This window comes from Lutjanus erythropterus, chromosome 21 (assembly GCF_056507025.1).
Source record: "Lutjanus erythropterus isolate fLutEry1 chromosome 21, fLutEry1.hap2, whole genome shotgun sequence".
Lineage (NCBI taxonomy): Eukaryota > Metazoa > Chordata > Actinopteri > Lutjaniformes > Lutjanidae > Lutjanus > Lutjanus erythropterus.
In genome coordinates, this window is record NC_139337.1 from 1,880,594 (window position 1) to 1,904,279 (window position 23,686).

At 40.1% G+C, this 23,686-nt stretch overlaps 1 protein-coding gene across 4 annotated transcripts in view; it reads left to right on the top strand.

The window, feature by feature from the left end:
• Nucleotides 1-23,686, top strand: part of LOC146307185 (rho guanine nucleotide exchange factor 4-like) — a 199,703-nt gene that overhangs the window by 170,911 nt on the left and 5,106 nt on the right. For all 4 annotated transcript variants that reach the window (XM_084746808.1, XM_084746810.1, XM_084746809.1 and 1 more), the window contains 7 exons: nucleotides 12,168-12,347; nucleotides 14,286-14,486; nucleotides 16,678-16,857; nucleotides 17,107-17,339; nucleotides 19,634-19,763; nucleotides 19,900-20,031; nucleotides 23,130-23,373. In XM_084746808.1, the coding sequence (XP_084602934.1) occupies nucleotides 12,168-12,347; nucleotides 14,286-14,486; nucleotides 16,678-16,857; nucleotides 17,107-17,339; nucleotides 19,634-19,763; nucleotides 19,900-20,031; nucleotides 23,130-23,373 (1,300 nt within the window). The remainder of the gene's footprint in view (nucleotides 1-12,167; nucleotides 12,348-14,285; nucleotides 14,487-16,677; nucleotides 16,858-17,106; nucleotides 17,340-19,633; nucleotides 19,764-19,899; nucleotides 20,032-23,129; nucleotides 23,374-23,686) is intronic.

Below are 23,686 nucleotides of genomic sequence, written 5' to 3' on the forward strand. Positions count from 1 at the left end.
GCTGACATCATGTCAGTGATTCTCTCGTTAACACAGGTGAGAGTGCTGATGAGGACAAGGTGGAGATCACTTTGTCATGCTGATTGAGTTAGAATAACAGACTGGAAGCTTTAAAAGAGGGTGGTGCTTGAAATCATTGTTCTTCCTCTGTTAACCATGGTTACCTGCAAGGAAACACGTGCAGCCATCATTCCTTTGTACAAAAAGGGCTTTACAGGCAAGGATATTGCTGATACTAAGATTGCACCTAAATCAACCATTTATCTGATCATCAAGAACTTCAAGAAGAGAGGTTAAATTGTTGTGAAGAAGGCTTCAGGGCGCCCAAGAAAGTCCAGCAAACGCCAGGACCGTCTCCTAAAGTTGATTCAGCTGCGGGATCGGGGCACCACCATTGCAGTGCTTGCTCAGGAATGGCAGCAGGCAGGTGTGAGTGCATCTGCACGCACAGTGAGGCAAAGACTTTTGGAGGATGGCCTGGTGTCAAGAAGGGCAGCAAAGAAGCCACTTCTCTCCAGGAAAAACATCAGGGACAGACTGATATTCTGCAAAAAGTACAGGGATTGGACTGCTGAGGACTGGGGTAAAGTCATTTTCTCTGATGAATCCCCTTTCCGATTGTTTGGAGCTTCTGGAAAAAAGCTTGTCCAGAGAAGAAAAGGTGAGTGCTACCATCAGTCCTGTGTCATGCCAACAGTACAGCATCCTGAGACCATCTATGTGTGGGGTTGCTTTTCAGCCAAGGGACTGGGCTCACTCACAATTTTGCCTAAGAACACAGCCATGAATAAAGAACCAAAACATCCTCAGAGAGCAACTTCTCCCAACCATCCAAGAACAGTTTGGTGACGAACAATGCCTTTTCCAGCATGATGGAGCACCTTGCCATAAGGCAAAAGTGATAACTACGTGGCTCGGGGAACAAAACATTGAAATTTTGGGTCCAAATTCTGACAAACTCCAAGCATTGATTATGCAAGAATGGGCTACCATCAGTCAGGATGTGGCCCAGAAGTTAATTGACAGCATGCCAAGGCGAATTGCAGAGGTCTTGAAAAAGAAGGGTCAACATTGCAAATATTGACTCTTTGCATAAACTTACTGTAATTCTCAATAAAAGCCTTTGACCCTTATGAAATGCTTGTAATTATACTTCAGTATATTATAGTAACATCTGACAAAAAGATCTAAAAACACTGAAGCAGCAAACTTTGTAAAAACCAATACTAGTGTAATTCTCAAAACCTTTGGCCATGGCTGTACAGGAGGGACACATGTCCACATCACAATGCCCCATGTGTATTAGGTCTGCTGTGCAGTCAGGGAGGTAATTTAGAAAAGGGGCCCACAACTTATCAAAAATCCTCTCATCTCCCTTCAAAACTGAGCTTAAGTGCTCCATATGCAAAACTGTAAAGATTTCTCCGTACCGCTGGTTAACAGTTGGAGGTCTGGGCTTGATCCATCTCCTTGCTAATAGAATAAGCTTGTGCAATGATTCTTTTGGACACTTGTCAAAGAGAGGCCTTCACCTGAGAGATTTCATATAAATGAACCAGGTTTTATGTGTATTTTCTTACCAAAAACTGAGTTAAGTTCCTGTGAGACTTGATCCCAGAATTTAAATATTAGAGGGCAGTTCCAAATGCAATGTATGTAAGACCTAGACTCTTTCTTACACTTGACACAGAGGGTAGAAATGTTGGGACAGTGAAGTGTGAACAGTGTGAAGGATCCTGTATTGGCTGTTAGCCTACTGCACAAAAAGATTTTTCCTACTGACTTCACTGCATTAGACCATGCCTCCTCCCCAGACTCAGTCCCCAGGTCCCTCTCCCATACACTTTTAATTCTATTAATGTTGAATGATTTAAGGAGCTGTAATTTTCCATAACTTAGATTTTTTAACACTGAGCTCAAAATTAGTATTTTAATCAACACTGTCAGGAAATAAGAAAAATATGAAATATCAAATAAAGCTAAAATACACTGGAGCGGGGCTTTAATGATAGTCAAAGAATATATGGTGTAATACCAGAAATACTCACTAGAGCACCAAATGTGGATTCATCCACTGGTGAAAATAGTCCCAAACAAAGGCACTATTTCCTCCTGTTTAAGTAACATTTGATTAAAACTAAACTAAACTAAAATGACCAGCTGTTTTAGGCAACTATTAAGCCTTTTTAAAAAAAATTAAACTATAAATTTAGGAATAGTCTTTGAAGATTTTGTCTTTAATAAATGGGTTTGGAGTTGAGAGCTACAGGCAGGAAGGAAATCGGATTTAGAGACTGTTTTCATGGGGTTTACTGAAAAATATACATAGCACCAGAATCTATTAGTGAAACTAAATATCATTTTGTGTTGGTGCATCTATAATGCAGATTTTGTTATTCACTTTGTCTTTTGTGCCTATTATGAAGTTTCAGTCTTTTATTTTATTCATCAATGCAAAATGTATATGAATACAGCAAAGCACTCAACCTGAAACCCCTGCACATGTGCATACACACACACACACACACACACACACACACACACACACACACACACACACACATTTCCCTTAAGAGCCATCCATTATTCTGCATGGCCTCCACCGTACCCCCTCCTCCTTCTGTCCCTCTCATCCCAACACACCACCCCCTCCTCACCCTCCTGAGGTTGCTATGGCCCTGCCTCAACTACTCTGGTATCCAGGATACGGTGACACACTCTGCATCCTGATTGGCTGCCAGCTATACAAGGGTGGGCACATAAAAAAGGAGAGGAAGGAAAGGAGAAAAAAAAAGAAAAGAGGGTGATCCTGGTTGTTAGATGGATGGCTGAAGCAGCACAGCTCCAGGCACAGCAGCGAGCACCATTTTAGCAGGAGCTTTTAACGGAGAGAAAAGGTGGGCAGAGACTGACAGAGAGGGAGAAAACAAGCCAGAGGGAGAACAAATGGCCGCTTGGTTTGAGAGGTAGAAACAACTGAACGTATGTAGTCTACAGCAAGAGAGGAACGAGCCGGAAAACAGAAGGATAAAAAGAAGAGGGAGGAAAAGACGAGGCGGCATGAGCGTGAACCAGAGAGATGCAGCATCTCGTTGTCTGTCTTTTTTCCTGACATCCTGACCGAGAGAGAGACTAGAGGAAGCAAAAGGAAAAGAAAGACTAACCTGGTAAAAGATAGAAGGAAAAAAGAGAGGGGAGGTGCCTATTCCTCAAAGAGGAGAAAGGGAGTAAAGGAGGACAAGGGGGATGCTCAGCACGTAACACACAAATAGCTTCACAGAGCGCAGATTCACACACACGCTGACACAGATAGGCACCCAGCCTCCACTGGCAGGCCGGGGCAACGCTGGCCATCGGCAAAGTGGCAGGAGAAGCAGAGGAGGCGCCCGCCGGAGCCGAGCGGAGGAGGAGAGCAGTGCTAGAGGACAGCGACGGAGACAGTCGGGGAGGAGGACGAGGTGACGCGGTGTGGTGTGGAGGCTCGGCGCTGAGGGAACGGCGACGGGGGAGGGGCAGCGGTGCTGAGGAGGAGGAAGAGGAGGAGGCCAGGGGACTGATGGCTCGGGGCAGTGGCTCAGGGAGGTGGAGCAGGCAGAGGATGGGATTCTTCAACGCCATGCTGCGTTGCAACCTCCCCCCAGAGACGCAGAAGGTGGTGGTGTTCCTCATCATGATGCTGCTCATCATCATCAACGTGGTCCTCATGTTCCTGCTGGCCTTCCAATAAAGACACACACACCGCCACTCTCTGTCTTTCAACACACACACACACACACACACACACACACACACAAACACACACGCACACAAACACATGAACACATGCCTCTGATAAACTGAAACACTGAGGCACCGGAGCATAGGAGAACTGCCCTGTTGATCAGAGGGACTGCTGGGATTGATGGGTGTCCAACATGGCAGCAGCAGGACAACACAGGTACAGCCAGGACCAGAAGATCATGTAGTGTGAGAGTGGATGATGTGTGTACATCTGTGTCATCAGCAACATGTAAACAAGAGGAATTGGTTGTGTATTTGCAGAGGAACCTGTGAAGGGTGGCTTCATCTGAGCCGTAGAGGAACATTTCTGTCTCTCAGACCTAGTGATGACTATGATCTGTCCAGGCTTTGATATTTCTATCTCTGTGATTTCAGTCTTCACCAGATTGTGGTGTTTGAAGGATGAGTCTTATGCTATTCTAGAATTTTCAAGAAATTCCATTCCATTGCTCCAAGCTTCAAGCTCATTGGTTCTTACTGAAGACACAAATCTTTAAAAACATCTTGTCCAAATTTCATTTCTGAAAAAGGTACAGTAAGTTCCTAAAACAGTTGACAACTGGCCACAGAGAAATAAGACATATCAGGCTTTGAATGCACACACCAGACTTGTTAGTAGGATACAGTCATTGTTGGGTAGGTTCTGCACATGTTGACTAAAGAAAAAGAATATTGCCAACGTCACCCTCAAAGTAAAACAGCAACATTTCTTCCCAAGACACTGTCCTGTGTTACTGTGCATAATGCACAGAACACATATCGAATAATGTCAATTTTTCCCTGATTTGAACGAAGCAGCCCTTTAAAAGCAACAGTAGTATAACAGTACTTTCAGGTGATGTAACACACTCTGCGGTGACCCTGTTAGCGCTCCTCAGCTCTTAGATAACCACGGCTGATTGTGTTGTGAACATACAACTTGGCAGTTTTCAACAGAACTGAGTAGACGAGCTTCATGTGTGCTGATCTGATCTACCCACTGTATCATCGATTTGGTGCCATGTATGATAACAGAAGAATATTCATGTAATATAATATAATATATAAAAAATACCATGCTGTTATTGATGTAATCAGACCCCAGACAGCTAAACATTTCAGTTTTTTGTAAACACCGGTAGAAGCTAGTGTTTAGAGTGGAGTCCACTTGCACTTTAACATTAGCTGCTGCTGCCATATTGCTAAATTAGCTGTACAGCAGTTTGTTCAGGTAAACAGCGCTGACATCTCAGGAAGTCAGAAACTTAAGCTAAAGACAAGACAGTTAACTGTCACAGTGACCTCCATGTGCAAATAAAGACATGAGATTATTGTCCTTATAACTGAATGAATCTGCAGCATTCTTCTTGTGGATTTCCTTATTGGTTCAGAACAAATACCTAAAGAAAAGAAATTTCACATGATAATATAACAGAGGTGGGACCAAGTCATTGTTTTGCAAGTCATAAGTAAGTCTTATTTCCCAAGTCCTAAACTATGAACAAGTCCTAATGTAACAGTGAGTTTCTAGCCTCATTGATTTACAAAGATATTTAGCTGTTCAGCCAACGTTAGCTAAGCATTAGCTCGCTAACTTTGTTAATATTAGCTTCAACTTCAGGTGTTGAATGAATTTGGAAGTTGCTGCAGTCCCAGCATGTTTTGCATACTGCACTTTTTTGTATTTTTTGTATGTTAACAAAATGATCTTTGGTTTCAATGTTCCAGCTGGAGCTCAGTAACATAATGTCGGGCAAGTGGGTCAGAAATTTACTTGCCCCTTGTACAAATTTTTTCATTTATTAGTGCTTATCAAATAGCAAAGGCTAAAATTAATTGTCATGTTTAAGTGAGGCCTGCAACATCTATAAAATGTCAGAAAATTGTTAAAAAAAAAAAAAAAAAAAATGTCCATTCCAGTTTTTCAAACTTCAAGGTGATGTCTTTAACTGTCTTATTTTGTCAGTACCTAATCCAAAGATATTCAGTTTAATATCATAATAATTGAAGAAAGGTATGTTATCTCCATATTGTATAGGCTGAAAACATCATTTTCTACCATTTCATTTGCATGAAAAATTACTTTAACAATTAATCAATTGCCAAAATAATTTAATGTTTTTTTGTTTTTTTGTTTTGTTTTTTTTACCAGTTCCCCAGTTGGGCAAGTAAGTTGCCAGAGTTACTTGCCAGGTAACATTTATTTTTGAGCCCTGCCTTCTGTATTGTTACACTGTAACAGAAGAGAAATGCATCCATATATAAAAATTATTTTAAGAACATAACTTAAACCTGCCAGCATGTCTGCATCAGTAACACATTCACATTTCAATGACCATAGATTCACAGTGCTTCTAAACAGCAAAGTTGAAGGACTTGGAAGTAATTAGTGAATGAAATCAGTATTTCTGACAGAAACTGAGAGCAGCAGAGTGGCCAGTATGACATCACTCTGTTGTTGTACTGATACAGGTAGTGTTCTGGAAATGGACAATATACTGAATTTACCATATGAGGCACCATTACACCCCCCTGTTATCTAACCAACATATTTTATTTTACATTTTACACTTTTTACGCATCTTGAATGCAGTTTAAGCCTCTATCATGGTGACTTAGAATTAGATTTATGTAAAAATTAGTGTACTTATTACTTTTCATGTAGCCAATTTGAAGTCTTGATCTTGATTAACATCAAAGTGCAGATTGACTTCATTGACATGGGAAACAGATGTTTTTATTGCCAAAGTAGATGTAAGAAGAAAAATGTACATGAATTGTAATTTTGCTAACAATACATAGGTCTATATATTCAGATAAATACTTTAAAATAAAATAGAAAAAAAATGCTGATGTCCAGTTAAAAAAAATACACAAACAGTATATATGTGTATATATATATATATATATATATATATATATATATATATATATACACACACACATTAACATTTCTAAATGCAATATTTAATAAATATTGATCTAAAAAATATGTCCATGTAACATACTTTAGTGTTACATTGCACAATTCTGAGAATTTGAAATTGAGAATTTGTGGGGGCCACTGGCCAGGTATTCTCAGGGGCTGCTTTAACACCTTGTTGAGAAAATGTAATTTTTACATCAAAAATATTAACGATAAACACTGTAAAGCTGAGCAACTTGTCTTTCCCTCTCTTGTCTCTCATATCTGTCATGCTTCTCCACATGTTCATGAAGCAGTCACATTAAAATCCACTAACAGTCATCAGTTAACCACCTCTCTTAGAACTGTCTTTGCTCCTGGTGACTCAGCTTGTTGACAAATTAAAGAGACAATGCTTATATGCTTTGTAGCCAGGTACAAAATGAAATGAGCATTTTAAAGTCTAAGATTGCAGAAAAATCTAAATGGGCAAAAAATTAAATAAAGCATTCTATACTGACACCCAGGCTGATAGAGGTCAATCCTGGGACCCATCGTCTGTGGTCAAATAGCCTCTCAGGGTTTCTGGTGAATCCAGTAGATATCTGGGCCAAGACTTCCTTTCCATGCACCTGTCACTGTTTGCAGTTCTATTAGCAACTTCAGACATGATCTATGAACAGATATCTGCAAATAAATGCAGCTAATTTTTTAAAAAGCTAATAAAAAATCATCATCAATTGATAGCTGATGGTTTCTGATATTACATTTTGGCCATTATATTTCACCTGGTTTGCTCTCCACACAGACTGTTTACCTGTGTGCAACCAAAGCCCACTCAAACGTAACTGGTCAATACTAGTTAGACTGTAAATTGAAACCAGAACACCTCTGATACCAAAGTCTTTCCCTGCCTCCAGATTCTGCATGTTCAAATACAGATGTCTGTTTATAAAGGTTACGTAGAGGTAAAAGTAACGTAAGAATTAGGCTTGGATGGGATAAAGATATTATAGTAGAGATTAGATTAGATTAGATTAGAAATCCAGGTGGTATGATTTCCAATACCATCCTAAATACAGTTGCTTCTCTTTCTATTAGACTGATAGGAAGATGCTGTATTTTAGTGTGCAACTTACACCAGCAGAGGTCAGTCTTTGTGCTGTAGAACAGCTGAGCTGACAAACATAGCTTTCATAAGAAGAAGAAACATGGCATCTGCGGGATAAAGTCACAAGACATTTACAGTTAAAGAACAGAAAGAAGAAAAAAATCCCTCTGCCCCTGCTTGGAAGTATTTTGGGGTTTGTCCCAGTGATAAAGGTGAGCCAAAAAACACTGCAGACTGCTGACTGGTCAGAACATAGTGAGTCTGAGTATTGTAGCATGGTCAGTGTGTAACTTTTCTGAGCCTGAGAGAGAGTGACTGGCAGACTGAATATGGTTTATGGTGGCAGAGAGTGACAGTGAATGGAGGAAAATGTGAGCAGTGAAGTTGTCGGTCTGGCAGTAAATGTACAGTGACAGCTCTGTAAATGTACAGTTTAGCTTTGAGTTTGTTAGTGAATAAAAGCTGCAGCTTCTCAAGACCGAAGCAGAGCTCCTGTGTGTGTTGTTCTCCAGCTGTAGAGACAGCGCTGCTATGACAATCAGCTCCACCTACATAAAAGAATACTACAGTACAGTGGAGAAGAGTTGAGTTGAGCCATTTTAGTTTATATCTATATACCGTGTAGTCCAGTAAAATGTCAGCAAGGTATGAAGGTACGGAAAACTGGATTCTGTTTAAAGTCTGGTCAGAACTTAGATTCATGAAACATGGGATGTTCATCCATACTCTGTGTCTGTATGAAACTGTTAGCCATCAAAATTAATAAGTGGTATCTCACCATTTCCTGGTATTACCATCTCCCATTTCCTGTTTGATTCCGACAAGCGTTACCAACAAGCACAGACAAAATTGCCTCTGCCCACTGTGTTGTGACGTCCATTTTCAAACAGGGAAAAACAGTAGTCTGGTTGCAAACTTTCTCATATTACAGCAGAAATAGTCAATGCAGTAATAGAATGTTGATTAATATTGAATTAGCACTGCCTAGTTTGACAGTTTGATCTAAGTTTCAGGAGCTTGATGACTTTTCAGATCTGGACAGGTGATGCTCCTCTGTCATTTATTACATCAAACCCACCCCATTTTGAATAAAATGGTTATGACTGGCCTGACAACATCCAGGGCTGGTGGAAATCTGTCTGAACGGGAGGGTGGCCAGATGGATCTGCAAGAGCAAATGAGAACATGAGCTTGCAGATTCATCTGCTTCCCAGGCTAATCTCACAACTGTGTAAATCACTTATTGCAGCTTTTAAAATTAATGGAAATTTCCACATGCACCCCTAACCTCTACCCTGAACATTAGTCATACTTTGTCACTTGTTTATTTTATTATGAGGAGCTTTTTGAGTGCAGCACTTTAATACATGAGTTGAAATTAGATGACTAAGATATGAAAAAACTGCTGGTCCCACCGTCTTTGGTTTATGAGTCCATAGAATGAAACAATATCCTTCTGGAAGCCCTCATGGGTTGTACATATCTGTGAGCTGTGAACACTTTAGCCAGAGTGTCTTGTTTGTCTTTGTGGTATAGATGACATTAAATAAACAGTATTTTATTTTCAGGTAAAAGTCGGGTAATACGAATAGGGTGACAACTAAGGATTATTTTCATTGTCAGTTAATCTGCCAGTTATTTTCTCAGTTAATCACTTAGTTGTTTGGTCTAGAAAATGGTGAACATTTTCAAAAGATGACATCCTCAAATGTCTTGCTTTGTCCACAGCCCAAAGATATTTAGTTTATTGTCAGAGAGGAGTAAAGAAACCATAAAATATTCACATTTAAGAGGTTGGAATCCAAGAATTGTGATGTTTTTGTCTTAAAAATTATTCAAAGTTATTAATTGATTATCAAAATAGTTGGTAAAAAATTTAATACCTGATTAATCATTGCAGCTAAATACAGATCTCATATCTGAGGCACAAGTCCGTCAGAGGCTGACAAAATCTGTTACTGCTCGGCTGCTCACATTAAAATGAGGGGGGAAAGGTGACAGGGGCACAGTTGCTTCCATGTATTAGGCATTGCTGTTGCCATAGTGACCCTATGACCAGTGCTACCAGCCCTGTCGTGATGCTGGACCTGTTTACAACAGGCTCAATGTAGCTGTTTACTATCATAACAGTTAATAAGAGGATACCATGGTGTCATGTAGTCAGAGAGGAATCTAGAGAGAGAGGCAGCAGAGAGGCAAGATGGTGTGGGTGTATTGCTTAGCAACAGCCACATCGTCTGTTTTCCTCATCGCCATGATGGATCAGTGGAGCTAAGAAAAATAAAAGGAGTCAGTCTTTAGCAGCAGTGTGAGGTGGTGTTAGAGAGCTGAGGCTGCAGAAAGGAAGAGGAGGGCTGGTGGGCTGATTTGTGTTGCCTCTGCAGGACTGAGAGGCTGAGCAGAGGAACGAGCGGCCTCTGTGGAGCCCGGGGCCATGTTGACGCAGTGAAACTGGTGGTGTGTTCGAGGCACTGTGAAATATGACCACTGCAGTGTCTTCATCAATAACAGCGGCTCCAGCTCCTTCACTCTGTTTCTGCCTCCTCTTCCTCTGTCTCTCACACTTCCTCTTCCCTCTACTGTATCACCGTCCATCTCAGTCTACTTCCACCTCAGCTCCACATCGATTTCTCATTCTGCACTCAGACTTCAGCAGCGGTCGATGTCTGCTCACTACTGCCCTGCCTGTTAGCCTATATCACTGCTGAATGATAAAGCTGGAAGGCACGTACAGCAGCATGTTAGAGTGCCATAGAGTGACCAATGTGTGCTGAACTATGGGCCTGAATTTAACCTCATGATATCAAAACATCAAACAGTCTGATGGCCATGTCATCATGCCAATGAGAACTACCTCTCAAGTGACTTATCTAGTTAAATGAAGGTAAATTAAAATAAATAAATAAAAACAGATCGCAGGGAACACACCTTCATTGTGTCACAAAGCCATATTTGTTACCAATTGTATCAATTACACTGTGTACCAGTGCTCAAAGTGCATCATTTTGGTTTGAAAGTCTGGAAAATGCATAATGCTTATATCTGAATATACTAGGTTTGAGCAATATGTCCCTTTTTTGTTATGTCCAGTAAATAAACAAATAAACTCACAAAAGCCAATAAAGGAAATATTCTTCCACCTATTTCCTTTACTAAACAGAAAAAGACAACTGTAGCTTCTGAATTCAAGTTTATGTCTTACAAACCTAACATGGGCCTAAAATGACTCATTATAAAACACACTTCATTTAGACTCAACAGATACACATTTAGACTCGCAAAAACCAGCTTGGTTCATTTCTCCACTGTTCCAACTGTCACCAACTCTGGTTTGGTCAAAATAAACAAATGGACCAAAATTGCAGAAAGCCGATATATTCAGCCAATCTCCCAAAGCCTAGAATACACTCCTTGCAAAAATACTTTAAAGGGACAGTTCACTCCAAAATCAAAAATACAGTGCTCTTTATTTGGAGATATCGGCCTTCTCTCCAATATAATGGAACTAAATGGCTCTCAGCTTGTGCTGCTCAAAGAGCTGAAAATATATAAATACCTAAAATTTCAAAACCAGTGTCCCTTTCCAAAAATCCTGAGTCAGTCACACATGATAATTCACACACCTTATTGTGAGCAGTTTCATGTAGAAACTACTTACTGTCTAGTATAAAAGAAAGTATGTCTGAAAATTCTACTGTAGAAAAAAGTAGTTCCGACATGAAATTGGTCTCAAAGCTCTCAAAGCTGAGAAAGCAGGTCATGATTTCTAGAAAGAGACACTGGTTTTGAATTTTTCAGATGTTTTTGTGCCATTTAGTTCCAATATATTGGAGAGAAGGCATCTCTACGACCAAAATCTCCAAAACCCTGCAGCTCACATCAAAAAAATCTAGACAGATAAATAACACTACAGGCCAGAGGAAAAATGTTGGAGTGAACTGTCCCTTTAAACATTAGTGTTTCACATAAAAATTAATGTGAAAAAAATATGAACAGCTGGTAAAGCAAACAAAGTGACAATATACATTTATTTTTGTCAGTTTAAAGGAATTTTCAGTTGTATTTATAGTAACAATTTAGATATGATGAAAGACTTAGAGACTTTGGAAGTTTTTGGTATAGGTACCTTGAAAGTGCTTGAAATTTACTCTTAAAAATCTAGTAAAAGTAAGACTTTACTGAGAAGAAATGATTAACAGGTTGCCTTTGTCATTTTAATGGCTGGTTGTTGACAACAATATTCATTGTATGACCAAGACGTTCTGCTCTTGAAACCACATTACAGTGCATGTTGTGGTTAGTACTAACTAACATGTCGTACCATGTGCTGAAACTAGAACTAGACTAACTAGAAGCCTGACCTCTGTCCCTTCTTTTGTGCCTGTTCTGCAGCTGATCAGCGATGGCAGCGTGGTGTACGCCGAGGCCCTCTGGGACCATGTCACCATGGACGACCAGGAGCTGGGCTTCAAGGCCGGGGATGTCATCGAAGTAGTGGATGCTACTAACAAGGAGTGGTGGTGGGGTCGCATCATGGACAGCGAAGGCTGGTTCCCTGCCAGCTTCGTGCGGGTGAGACAAACTCTATCCAGACTGCTGGAGGAGCTTTTTTTTAATTACACTGTGTGATTAATGACTGCAGCTGCTGCAACACTGCCACACTGAATCACATGGAGCTTCTCCTGCTATCGATAATGCTCTAGTCTGCAAAATTAGAGCTTTGTTTTTGTGGGATTAAAGGGATGGTTTGAATTTTTGGAGTGTGTTTGTATGAGCTACTTCTCCACAGGCAGTGTATTATCTACAGTAGATGGAGGTCAGCACACCGCCAGTTTGGAGAATCAGCAGGAATACTGGTGTAGGAAGTTAATCAATGTCCTGCTGTGGTCAGGGTCAGCAGCAACATTAGACACCTGAGTAGACTTTATTTGGAATATATTCACTGCTTTATCTTGCTGTTAAAAAGACTTTCTGTCAGAAAACCACCATTATATAAGCCAAATATCACTTTCTCTCACTCAACCAGACTCCTTCTGGCAAAACAGCAATTTTACATCTCAGAACAAACAAGTTGCTGGGCTACTGCTGCCTGGAGCAGGTAGTTAGTTTGTATTATTGTGTGACTCCTGTGTTTTTAAAAGTTTAGTTGAGATTCAGTAAGTTTGGGTGAGTGAGAGAGAGAGAATGATATTTGGTTTATATAATGGTGTTTTCCTGTCAGGAAAGGCTATCTGACAGCATGGTGACATTATTTTAAACAGTAATACACTGACTGTATCTCATACAACCACATTTCATACAACCACACTTCAGATATTCCAAATTATCCATCATGTCTCGCACTAGGGTTTACAAGCAAGGAAACTCTCTTGACACAGCGTAGGTTTAACAATATGTTTGTACAGTTGTTCCTAAAAAGAGAAAACACAGGATCTGCACACCAAAAGAGCTCCTGTATGAAAATTTATCAGCGTAACATTTCGAGCTGGACACTCTTCCTCAGACTGCTATTCATTTATACAGAGTTACCATCTTAAATACCCACAATGCATTAGATTATGCCACGTGGTACATATCCTGTAGAAACAAAGAAAGTGCTTTCATACAGGAGCTCTTCTGGTGTGCGGGTCCTGCATTTTTTCTTTTTTTATGTATTTGATATTTTGTGATCCAGCACTCAACCCAGTGGGCCTCGGGGGTGCGTGTGTCCTTCTTTTATAGTGTCTTTTGTGCAGTTGTTCCTCTCATTAAATACCAGCTGTAATCCAGAATCTATTACAAAACTTGTAACTTCAGTTCCCATCCATGTTTCACAAAGATACAGTAGACTTCGACAATGGGTTAGATGTAACAAATAGTCAGATTTAAGATAGATGTTCATCCATTGCACAAAGCATTCTTTACTAGCTTAAGTACAATGAATTCTGGATAAATTAAGGCCATTTAAAAAAAAAAAAGGCTGACCAAGAGACCACATCCAACCACTCAGCTCTGTTTACCCCAGCAGCAAATATGTGTCTTTTGGAAGAACTCAACCGTTACAAGGGCATTTTACTTGGAAAGTTTAGTGAAGAGTGAAACAATACAGAAAAAATCTGATATGTAAAATAATTGTTTTGAGAGGAGCATCAAAGATGTTCAAAAAATATCAAAATATTGTACAAAACTCAAGAAATCATTGCTCTCTCCATAACAATGTGAGCAAGCCACAAATTATGAGCCATGTTTTCCTCCTTTTTTTGTTGTTGGGTGTTAATGATCACTTGGTGGCACTGATTGTTACCATGGTAACACAGGTCTTGAGCATGAGTCAGCTTGGGGGTAAGGTTTCTAATTTTTCTAGTTTACCATTAGTCAGTCTTTATTTTTGTGAAATGGTTTATCAACAGACTAAACTATGAACAAAATTAAAACTAGTCTAACAGGTCTAAATATCTTTGTGAAACCGGCCTCGTGATTTTTGCAGAGTTGAGTCTTCCTGTGGTTTTAAGTGACCTGTGTCCTCCTCAGTTGCGTGTGAACCAGGATGAGCCGATGGAGGAGTACCTGGCCCACCTGGAGGAGGCTCAGGCCGGGGAAGAGGACCGGGCAGGTCTGGGCTTGTTGCTGGGACCTGGTTTACCCTGCAAAGAGCAGATGAGGACCAACGTCATCAACGAGATCATGAGCACAGAGAGAGACTACATCAAGCACCTGAAGGACATCTGTGAGGTCTGGATCAGATTATGTGATAAAACATCTGTTGTCTTGTTTATACAGCAGCTCCAGTAAACAGTTGTAAAGTTCCATTCTTTTGCTCAGACAGTTTTTTTCTGTGAAAGAAACAAAGTCCAAATCCTTTCTAATTCTGCAACAAACATGGACTCATGTCTACTTTTTATACATATTGTCTTTAAATGTGTGCTTTATTGCTTGCTCTAGTCAGTTTTTTCTTAGCTTTATAATATTTTGTTACATTCAGTTTACCATCTTTTTATCTCAGTGTTATCTCAATGTGGTCTTTTTTCATAAAAGCCTTTGTAGAGACAGGTCCTACCATTAGCATTCTCTAGAAACACTATGGTATGTGCATCAGCTGGCTGTCTTCAGCTTGTCTATGTGTGAATAAAATAAAATACTCTTTACTAATTAGCTGTCAGGGCTCAAACGTAGTTAGAAGTTAGAACAGTGTAACCACTGGTCCAAATCCTTAAAGTAGAGGCTGCATGAACTATTATCTCATCAGTGAAACTAACCTCACCATGAATGCTAGTTTTAGTTTAGTTGAATTAATATTATGAGCAGATAGAGGACATCAAATCACTAACTTCAATAAAATGTCAAGGAAGATGCGATAAAATCCAAGAATAATTTCCACTGTGGTCCTTAAAGTAAAGAGTGCACAGACACAGGAGGTGAGCAGATGAGCCGGGTTTTAAACTGAATATCAACACACTAAAAATGGATGAGGTTTGAAACACAGCCTCCCTCTTTGCTTTGGTGAGTTGTCACAGCTCTGACAGCAGTCTGAGCTCATCTAAAACATAATGGATTTGGCAGAATGACATGTTGTCAGGCCCCGCATTGTGCATTATTACTTACATCAGAGGTGTCAAACTCATTGTGCTTCATGGGCCACATACAGCCAATTGATCTTAGAATGGCCGGAGCAATAAAACCTATAAATACCAACACCTCCATATTTTCCCTCTTTGTTAGTGTATAGAAGTGCCTTCTAAGAAACATTCATAATTAATGAACCATGCATTTGTCATGATTTCCACAGCCTTCAGCATGCATGTACCCCCTCAGAGTGAGATATGACTTTGATTCTGATGATATAAGTAAGTAATAATAACCTTGCAAGTTCTTGTATTTTTCACCACGATGAGTCTGATACTGATGCTGAATATTATACTCCCTGAGCACTTAAAGGTGTGAACACACCAAGCACACTGGCTTCCCATTTACCTGTGTGAAGAAATAGGGACTTGTCCAATTTGCTTGGAAAACCTGACACCCTGTGTCCAATGTGCACCTCCTGCATGAGCAGTAGCCTACATGTGACAGGTTGTGTCATGTAACAAAAACATATGGCATCTATAATAATGTAGTAAGTATATAGCTTGCTACTTTCATAAGGCAGCACAAACACAGTGGACAAATTAAGAATATCAGTGCATTTTATTTCAAAAAAGTGGGGGATTAATGACTTCTCTGTAGTCTTCACACTGTGCACATCATCTTGTGGGTTGGATCGGTCCATTCAGAGGGCCAGTTCTGGTGTGGGCCATATGTTTGACACTCCTGATGAACATAGATGTTGGTTGTCTGTGTACTGTATATGATAATTCAACTGAAAAGTCCATTTCTTGATGAAAAATAACATCACAATCAGTTCAATTCTATTCATAATCGAAAATGGGCTCTGGTTTTCCTCCATTTTAAACGTCCTGTGGACTGTAGAGAGACTTGAAAAAGACAATGAATTTCTCCATTTGCTCCATTAAAACACAATATTGCATTAAAGATACTGCATGGGTTTCAAAATGATAATAAAACCTGAGTTTAATCTAAAGTTGTAAACCGAAGTCAAAGATAACAGATTCATAAAATAACACTGTTCAAGTACTCAGGATTTGATTGAATTGTTTGCAATACATCATCCAAGGACAACCCACAGGAAGTAATTTGTCCAATCAGATTAGTCATCGGGTTGGCTGTGTTACCACCATCTTTATGATTTACTTGCATTAAATGCATAAAAAACTCTTTGAGCCAGTATAGATAAGTGGACTGACGAGCAGTGGAGCGAGCAACTCCTGCACTCCAACAGCATATACAATACATGTGTGTTAATGTACAGTATATGTATGAGTGTTTAAGTGTATTTACTTATGTAGTATGTTTGTGTTTTCCTCAGGGTTACATCAAACAGTGTCGTAAGAGGACAGACATGTTCACTGAGGAGCAGCTTCGGACCATCTTTGGCAACATTGAAGAGATCTACCGGTTCCAGAGGAAGTTCCTCAAAGGCCTGGAGAAGAAGTTCAACAAGGAGCAGCCCCACCTCAGCGAGATCGGCTGCTGCTTCCTCGAACACGTAAGACCAGTCACAGTGGTCAATCCAGGAAACCTGAAGAAAGTCTGTGAATTTCCACGTCACACTGCCTCTTTATTACATCTCCTTCAGTCATTTTGTTTTCTAAAAGCCTCATACTGATATAGATATCCTTCATGAACCATTTCCTTACAGTAAATGTGAGGTCAAACTTTTTGACCCTCAGATCAACACTGTACCCAAACTGTTGTCTCTGTTCTAACTCTTCCTCTTGCTGTCTTTTCTGTGCAGCAAACAGATTTCCAGATCTATTCAGAGTATTGCAACAATCACCCCAACGCCTGCGTCCAGCTCTCCAAGCTCATGAAGGTCAACAAGTACGTGTTCTTCTTCGAGGCGTGCCGACTGCTCCAGAAAATGATCGACATTTCATTGGACGGCTTCCTGCTCACACCAGTTCAGAAGATCTGCAAGTATCCGCTGCAGCTAGCCGAGCTGCTCAAATACACCAACCCACAGCACAGGTGACTGCACGCTCTGCACGTTTCAGGAGACGCAAAAATGTTCTGATGTCAAAATGAAACGGAACTTTAATTATTTCCTCCTTTAAACCAGGGATCTTCAGTGTTTTTCAGGTCATGGACCCCTGATCTGACCCCCTACTAAATATATGCCATTTAATATTTTTGGGTCTCCTCTTGTTTGCACTTACACATAGTTGCTAAGTCAGCAGCAGGTGTAGCATGGCTAATGTGCATTAGCCTCACCCTCTGTACTTTAAGGAGTGCATTTGATTGCACGGGGATTCATGGGTAGTGTTTTGTGAATGTTGTGTAGGTTAAATATTTGGGGGTTTATGAATTTATACATTTATCTTTGCTAATAATTTGATGGATTCATATCAATGTGTATTTTCAAACATATTTTCATTTTTAAAAAGAAATGATCAAGCAATGATTTGGGCGACCCCCTGCATTAACTCTGAGGACCCCTCTAGGGGTCGTGAACCCCCTGTTGAAGAGCCATGCTACAGACATAGGCTCTCTCTCCATGGTCCATGGTTAGCAAGTATAGATGCAAATGAGTTTGAAAGTTCATTTATTTTACCTTGAAAACATTATTTTATCAAAAATAAATAAATCAAGGTTCACTGACTGTCTTTTTCTCCAACTGTCTTCAGTGGAGTTGAACTAATAAAGGAGTATTAATTATATTTTTTTCTTTTACCAAATCTTTTCTTTTACTAAATGTGACTTTCTAGTGGTACATTTGATTCAGTCTGGTAGATGCTTTCTTAATAAAATTGATCACAGGAAAATAATCAAAATTCGTGTATATTGTTAATCAACAGTTCTCAAATGAACATTTTCAAGAATTTGACCATTTTACATGTAATAAAATAAACAATACTTTGATAAAGTCTGAATATTCAAAGTATGAATTAGGGGTGTTGCAATAAACCACTACTGACAACAAACAAAAAACATATTTAAAGAATTTAATTTTGATATCTTGTTAATGATAAACTTAATGTAAATAATCCAGCACCTCTTAAACATACTGTATGCCCTTAGATCATTTACATTTCTTTCCATTCTCACTACGTCTCCTGTGTCCCCTCCACACACCGTTTCACTGTCCACTGTATAACTGCACTTTTTGCAGCTTTTGTACAGTTTTGGTCACAGACTCTCTTCATTTCCTTGTACATCAATTTTGAGTGTAATTCATTTGACAAAAAAGAGACAAAACACACAATAATCAATGTTAAAGATGACGCTGACTGATAGCTTTTTTTTTTTTTTTAATTTTCTATAGATATTTTCTAATTCCCATGTATTAACAATCTGATATTGTGACAGCCCTAATACGAAACATTGTATTTGCCCTCATAACAGTGCCTCCTGGTTATATTTATGTTTTATACACACACCAGGAATGTTTTTGGTGTACAGTATGTAGTATAATTTGGTAAATTCCAGCAAATGTAACTGATTAACAAATTGTCTTACAGCATCACACTTCATGTTTGTGCTGGTTCACTCATTAGAGCACAGAGCTGGTTATCGCTGTCCTGTAAAAACTGCTTATCTCCATATTTGATTACTTTAATGTTTCAATAAAACCGAAGGAGGGGGTGCTTTTTTATGAGTTGAGACACTTTTCCTATTTCTTAGGCCAGAAAAACAATTTACAAAACCACCATATCATCTGAAAAATGTCCTGCCATGAAACAAAAAGGGTGGAAAGTGTTTTTCACTGGACAGTGATGAGGTGTTATTTGATATTTTCTCACTGTCAACCAATTTAATGAAAACACCAAAAGTCTCAATACTTTCTGACTGTCCTCCCCCATCTGTGGCACTTCTCCTCTTGAAGTGCAGTAGCTTCCTATAAGCTGCTTACTGTAGTTTTTAACAAATGTTACTCAAACAGGAGGACATTATAGTGCATTTGTTCGGGACTATTTTCAGCCGCCAATTGATACATGTGTGATGTGGTAGTGAATATTGAGGGAAGCGGTCAGCGTATGCAGGATTGAGTCAAAATAAACTCCAGTGGTTGTGTTCCTGGTGATGAAGGAACATGTCAGCCATGCAGCAGTGTGGCTCATTGGTGTGTTTTTAATAGTTGGTGAAAAAATGGAGCTGTATGACAGAGAGGAATCAGGATACACACATAATACATTAGTTAGTCGATACATACACTGAAGGTTTGAGTCTTTTCATGAAATTTCATGACTACAAGAAAAATCTAGAATATAGGTAGACATCCTCTCCAGGTTTCTAACTTCTTTGTGTCACTATGTGACCTTTAGGGACTACAAAGACGTGGAGGCAGCCTTAAACGCCATGAAGAATGTGGCCAGGCTGATCAATGAGAGGAAACGGCGCCTTGAGAACATCGATAAGATCGCCCAGTGGCAGAGCTCCATAGAGGACTGGGAGGTGTGCTAAACAACATCTATGTTCTGATCTCTTACTTTATACTGCTCAATGCAACTACAACTGTGTGTGTGTGTGTGTGTGTGTGTGTGTGTGTGTGTGTGTGTGTGTGTGTGTGTGTGTGTTTGGATCCATTCAGGGTGAGGACGTCCTCAGCAGGAGCTCTGATCTCATCTTTTCGGGGGAGTTGACCAAGCTGTCTCAGCCTCAGGCCAAGAGTCAACAGAGAATGTTTTTCCTCTTCGATCATCAGATGGTTTACTGCAAAAAGGTACTTTACACTGTTTCTTCATAATAAACCCTCCTCCTCCTTCTAAAAGGGTAAAAAAGTGGACTTGTAGCATCTCTAACTGTAGATGGTGACACATTTTGAGTCCTTTCAGGCTTCTTCTGTTTCTCAACTTGTGGCTGAGCTGGTGTCATTAGAGAGCATAGATTCCCTGAAGTGGAAATGATCTGCTTTATGGTGCACTTGTACAACACAAATGGTTGGTTTATTTTTTTGTATATGAGAAATATACAAAGTAATTCTAATGTATGAAGTCAATAGAGCGGTGACACTCCTCCTCCTTAATCTAGTCCTTAATTGAGCTCTAGTGAGGCAATCAAACCTTTCATACTGAGCAATATAGCTGGTTACTAATTCAGGAGAGGACATGATCCAAATATTAACTACGTTTATTGAATGCTTGATGGTATGTGCCCATCAAAATGTGCCTAAAAGTTACATTCATTTTCATGTCACCATTTAAGCCAAAGAAGACAAAAATAATGAGCCTCCTGCAAGAACTGCTCATACGAACAGGTTTGTTCTTAAGTGATGTGTATGAGTGATTTAGGAGAACTTCTCACATTCACCAATTTTCTCATATTTTGAATTTTCTCTCATGTATTCAGAAACACACAGGTGGATCATTTACATGGTTATCTGAAGTTATGAGCGTTTGTTGAATCTGATGTAATATGTTTGTACGAGCCCTTTGTACAAAACAAAGTAAGAGAAATTTAAGATAAGAATATGAAAATGTTCTTGCCTGAGGCCCAAGGACAGTTTCGAAGGGCATTAACAACTTGTATTTCCCAAATGGGCATCATCACAGTTGGTTTATGGAGCTTAATGAGGAAAAAAAACAGCCTCGTCATCAGTTCCCTGTTAATGTACAATTGCTCTCTGTGTCTTTTATTTTGAAAATGTAGGCTGATACCTAGTTTTTGTTAAGTGACTTTTGGGGGCTTTTATTTTGAAAAACAAGCATCATCTGGAGCTTCCTGTTAAGATACAGTTTATGGCTGGGGCTTTTAGTTTGAAAGACAAGGTCTGTCCTGAGTCCCTTTAACATACAGTGGCCATTAAGAACTTTCTCCTGAGCTTCCTGTTAAGATACAGTTGCTCTTTGGAGTTTTTATTTTAAAAAAAAATAGCCATGTCCTCAGTTCCTTATTGATATTCAATTACTTTCCGTGTTTTTATTTTGAAGATCTAGGCCCATCCCTTGTTTTTTGTTAACACAGTGGTTCCCAAACTTTTTCTGGCTTGTCCCAACCAACCATTATTTATCAGTCATTACTAATTTTAGGGGAAGCAACTAATAAAAAACGATCTGAGTTGCATTTCAGTGAAATAAATGTCAGCTTGAATCATACTAATTTAATACTAATTTATATATATACAGTATCTCACAAAAGTGAGTACACCCCTCACATTTATGACATTTCTGCAAATATTTAATTATATCTTTTCATGGGACAACACTGAAGAAATGACACTTTGATACAATGTAATGTAGTCAGTGTACAGCTTGTATAACAGTGTAAATTTACTGTCCCCTCAAAATAACTCCACACACAGTCATTAATGTCTAAATCGCTGGCAACAAAAGTGAGTACACCCTTAGGTGAAAATGTCCAAATTGGGCCCAAAGTGTCAATATTTTGTGTGGCCACCATTATTTTCCAGCATTGCCTTAAGCCTCTTGGGCGTGGAGTTCACCAGAGCTTCACAGGCTGTTACTGAAATCCTCTTCCGCTCGTCCATTATGACATCACGGGGCTGGTGGATGTTAGAGACCTTGCGCTCCTTCACCTTCCGTTGGAGGATGCCCCACAGAAGCTCAATAGGGTTTAGGTCTGAAGACATGCTTGGCCAGTCCATCACCTTTACCCTCAGCTTCTTTAGCAAGGCAGTGGTCGTCTTGGAGGTGTGTTTGGTGTCATTATCATGTTGGAATACTGCCCTGCGGCCCAGTTTCCAATGGGAGGTGATCATGCTGTTCTTCAGTATGTCACAGTACATGTTGGCTTTCATGGTTCCCTCAATGAACCGTAGCTCCCCAGTGCCAGCAGCACTCATGCAGCCCCAGACCATGACACTCCTACCACCATGCTTGACTGTAGGCAAGACATACTTGTCTCTGTACTCAACACCTGGTTGCCGCCACACACGCTTGACACCATCTGAACCAAATAAGTTTATCTTGTTCTCATCAGACCACAGGACATGGTTCCAGTAATCCATGTCCTTAGTCTGCTTGTCTTTAGCAAACTGTTTGTGGGCTTTCATGTGCATCATCTTTAGAATAGGTTTCCTTCTGGGATGACAGCCATGCAGACCAATATGATGCCACCGTGCTGCAGCTCAGTTTCAGGGTGTTGGCAATCTTCTTACAGCCTAGGCCATCTTTATGTAGAGCAACAATTCTTTTTTTCAGATCCTCAGAGAGTTCTTTGCCATGAGGTGCCATGTTGAACTTCCAGTGATCAGTATGAGAGAGTGTGAGAGCGATAACACCAAATTTAACACACCTGCTCCCCATTCACACCTGAGACCTTGTAACACTAACAAGTCAAATGACCCTGGGGAGGGAAAATGGCTAATGGGGCCCAATTTGGACATTTTCATCTAGGGGTGTACTCACTTTTGTTGCCAGTGGTGTACACATTAATGACTGTGTGTTGAGTTATTTTGAGGGGACAGTAAATTTACACTGTTATACAAGCTGTACACTGACTACTTTACATTGTATCAAAGTGTCATTTCTTCAGTGTTGTCCCACGAAAAGGTTTAATTAAATATTTGCAGAAATGTGAGGGGTGTACTCAATTTTGTGAGATACTGTATATATATGTAAATTTATTCTGGTCATCCATGCCCCCCTTGCAGGGGCTCTGCACCCCACTAGAGGGGCCATTCTCCATGTTTGGGACCACTGTGTTAACATATAGTGACTGTTGGGACATTTATCTTGAAAAGCCTGGCTCATAATGACTTTCTTGTTATGCTACCCTGTTGAAAATTGGATAAAAGATAGTGTGAGACATATGTTCCAGCTCTTTGGCTCTTGGCTGACTTTTCTGTCCTCCTCTCTGCAGGACCTCCTGCGCCGGGACATGCTGTACTACAAGGGTCGGGTGGACATGGACCACATGGAGGTGATCGACGTGGAGGATGGCAAGGAGAAGGACTTCAACATCAGTGTGAAGAACGCCCTGAAGCTGCGCTCGCTGGCCGGCGACGAGGTCCACCTCCTGTGTGCCAAGAAGCCTGAGCATAAACAGCGCTGGCTCCGAGCCTTCGCTGATGAGAGGATCCAGGTCCAGCATGACCGTGAGACAGGTCAGACACACATCACAACTGTGATCGCTCAGCCTCCTCCTCTGCAAACAACAGAGCTGTTTCTGTATACAGTCATGTGACCAGTCTCCTCCTGTCCTCTTCCTCCACTACATCAACATTAATACTTTTATATCCTCTGTTGGCAGCGGGTCAGGAAACGTGGGGCTGACATCAGCAAATGGATTTCTAAAGAACGTGTCAGTGATTCCACCTCATTTCCCTCCATTACACACAGCACAGCCTCCTGTCCTCTGCTCTGTTATCTTCACTCTGACCTGCAATCCATTATCTGCAAATGCATGTTGGCAAGTGT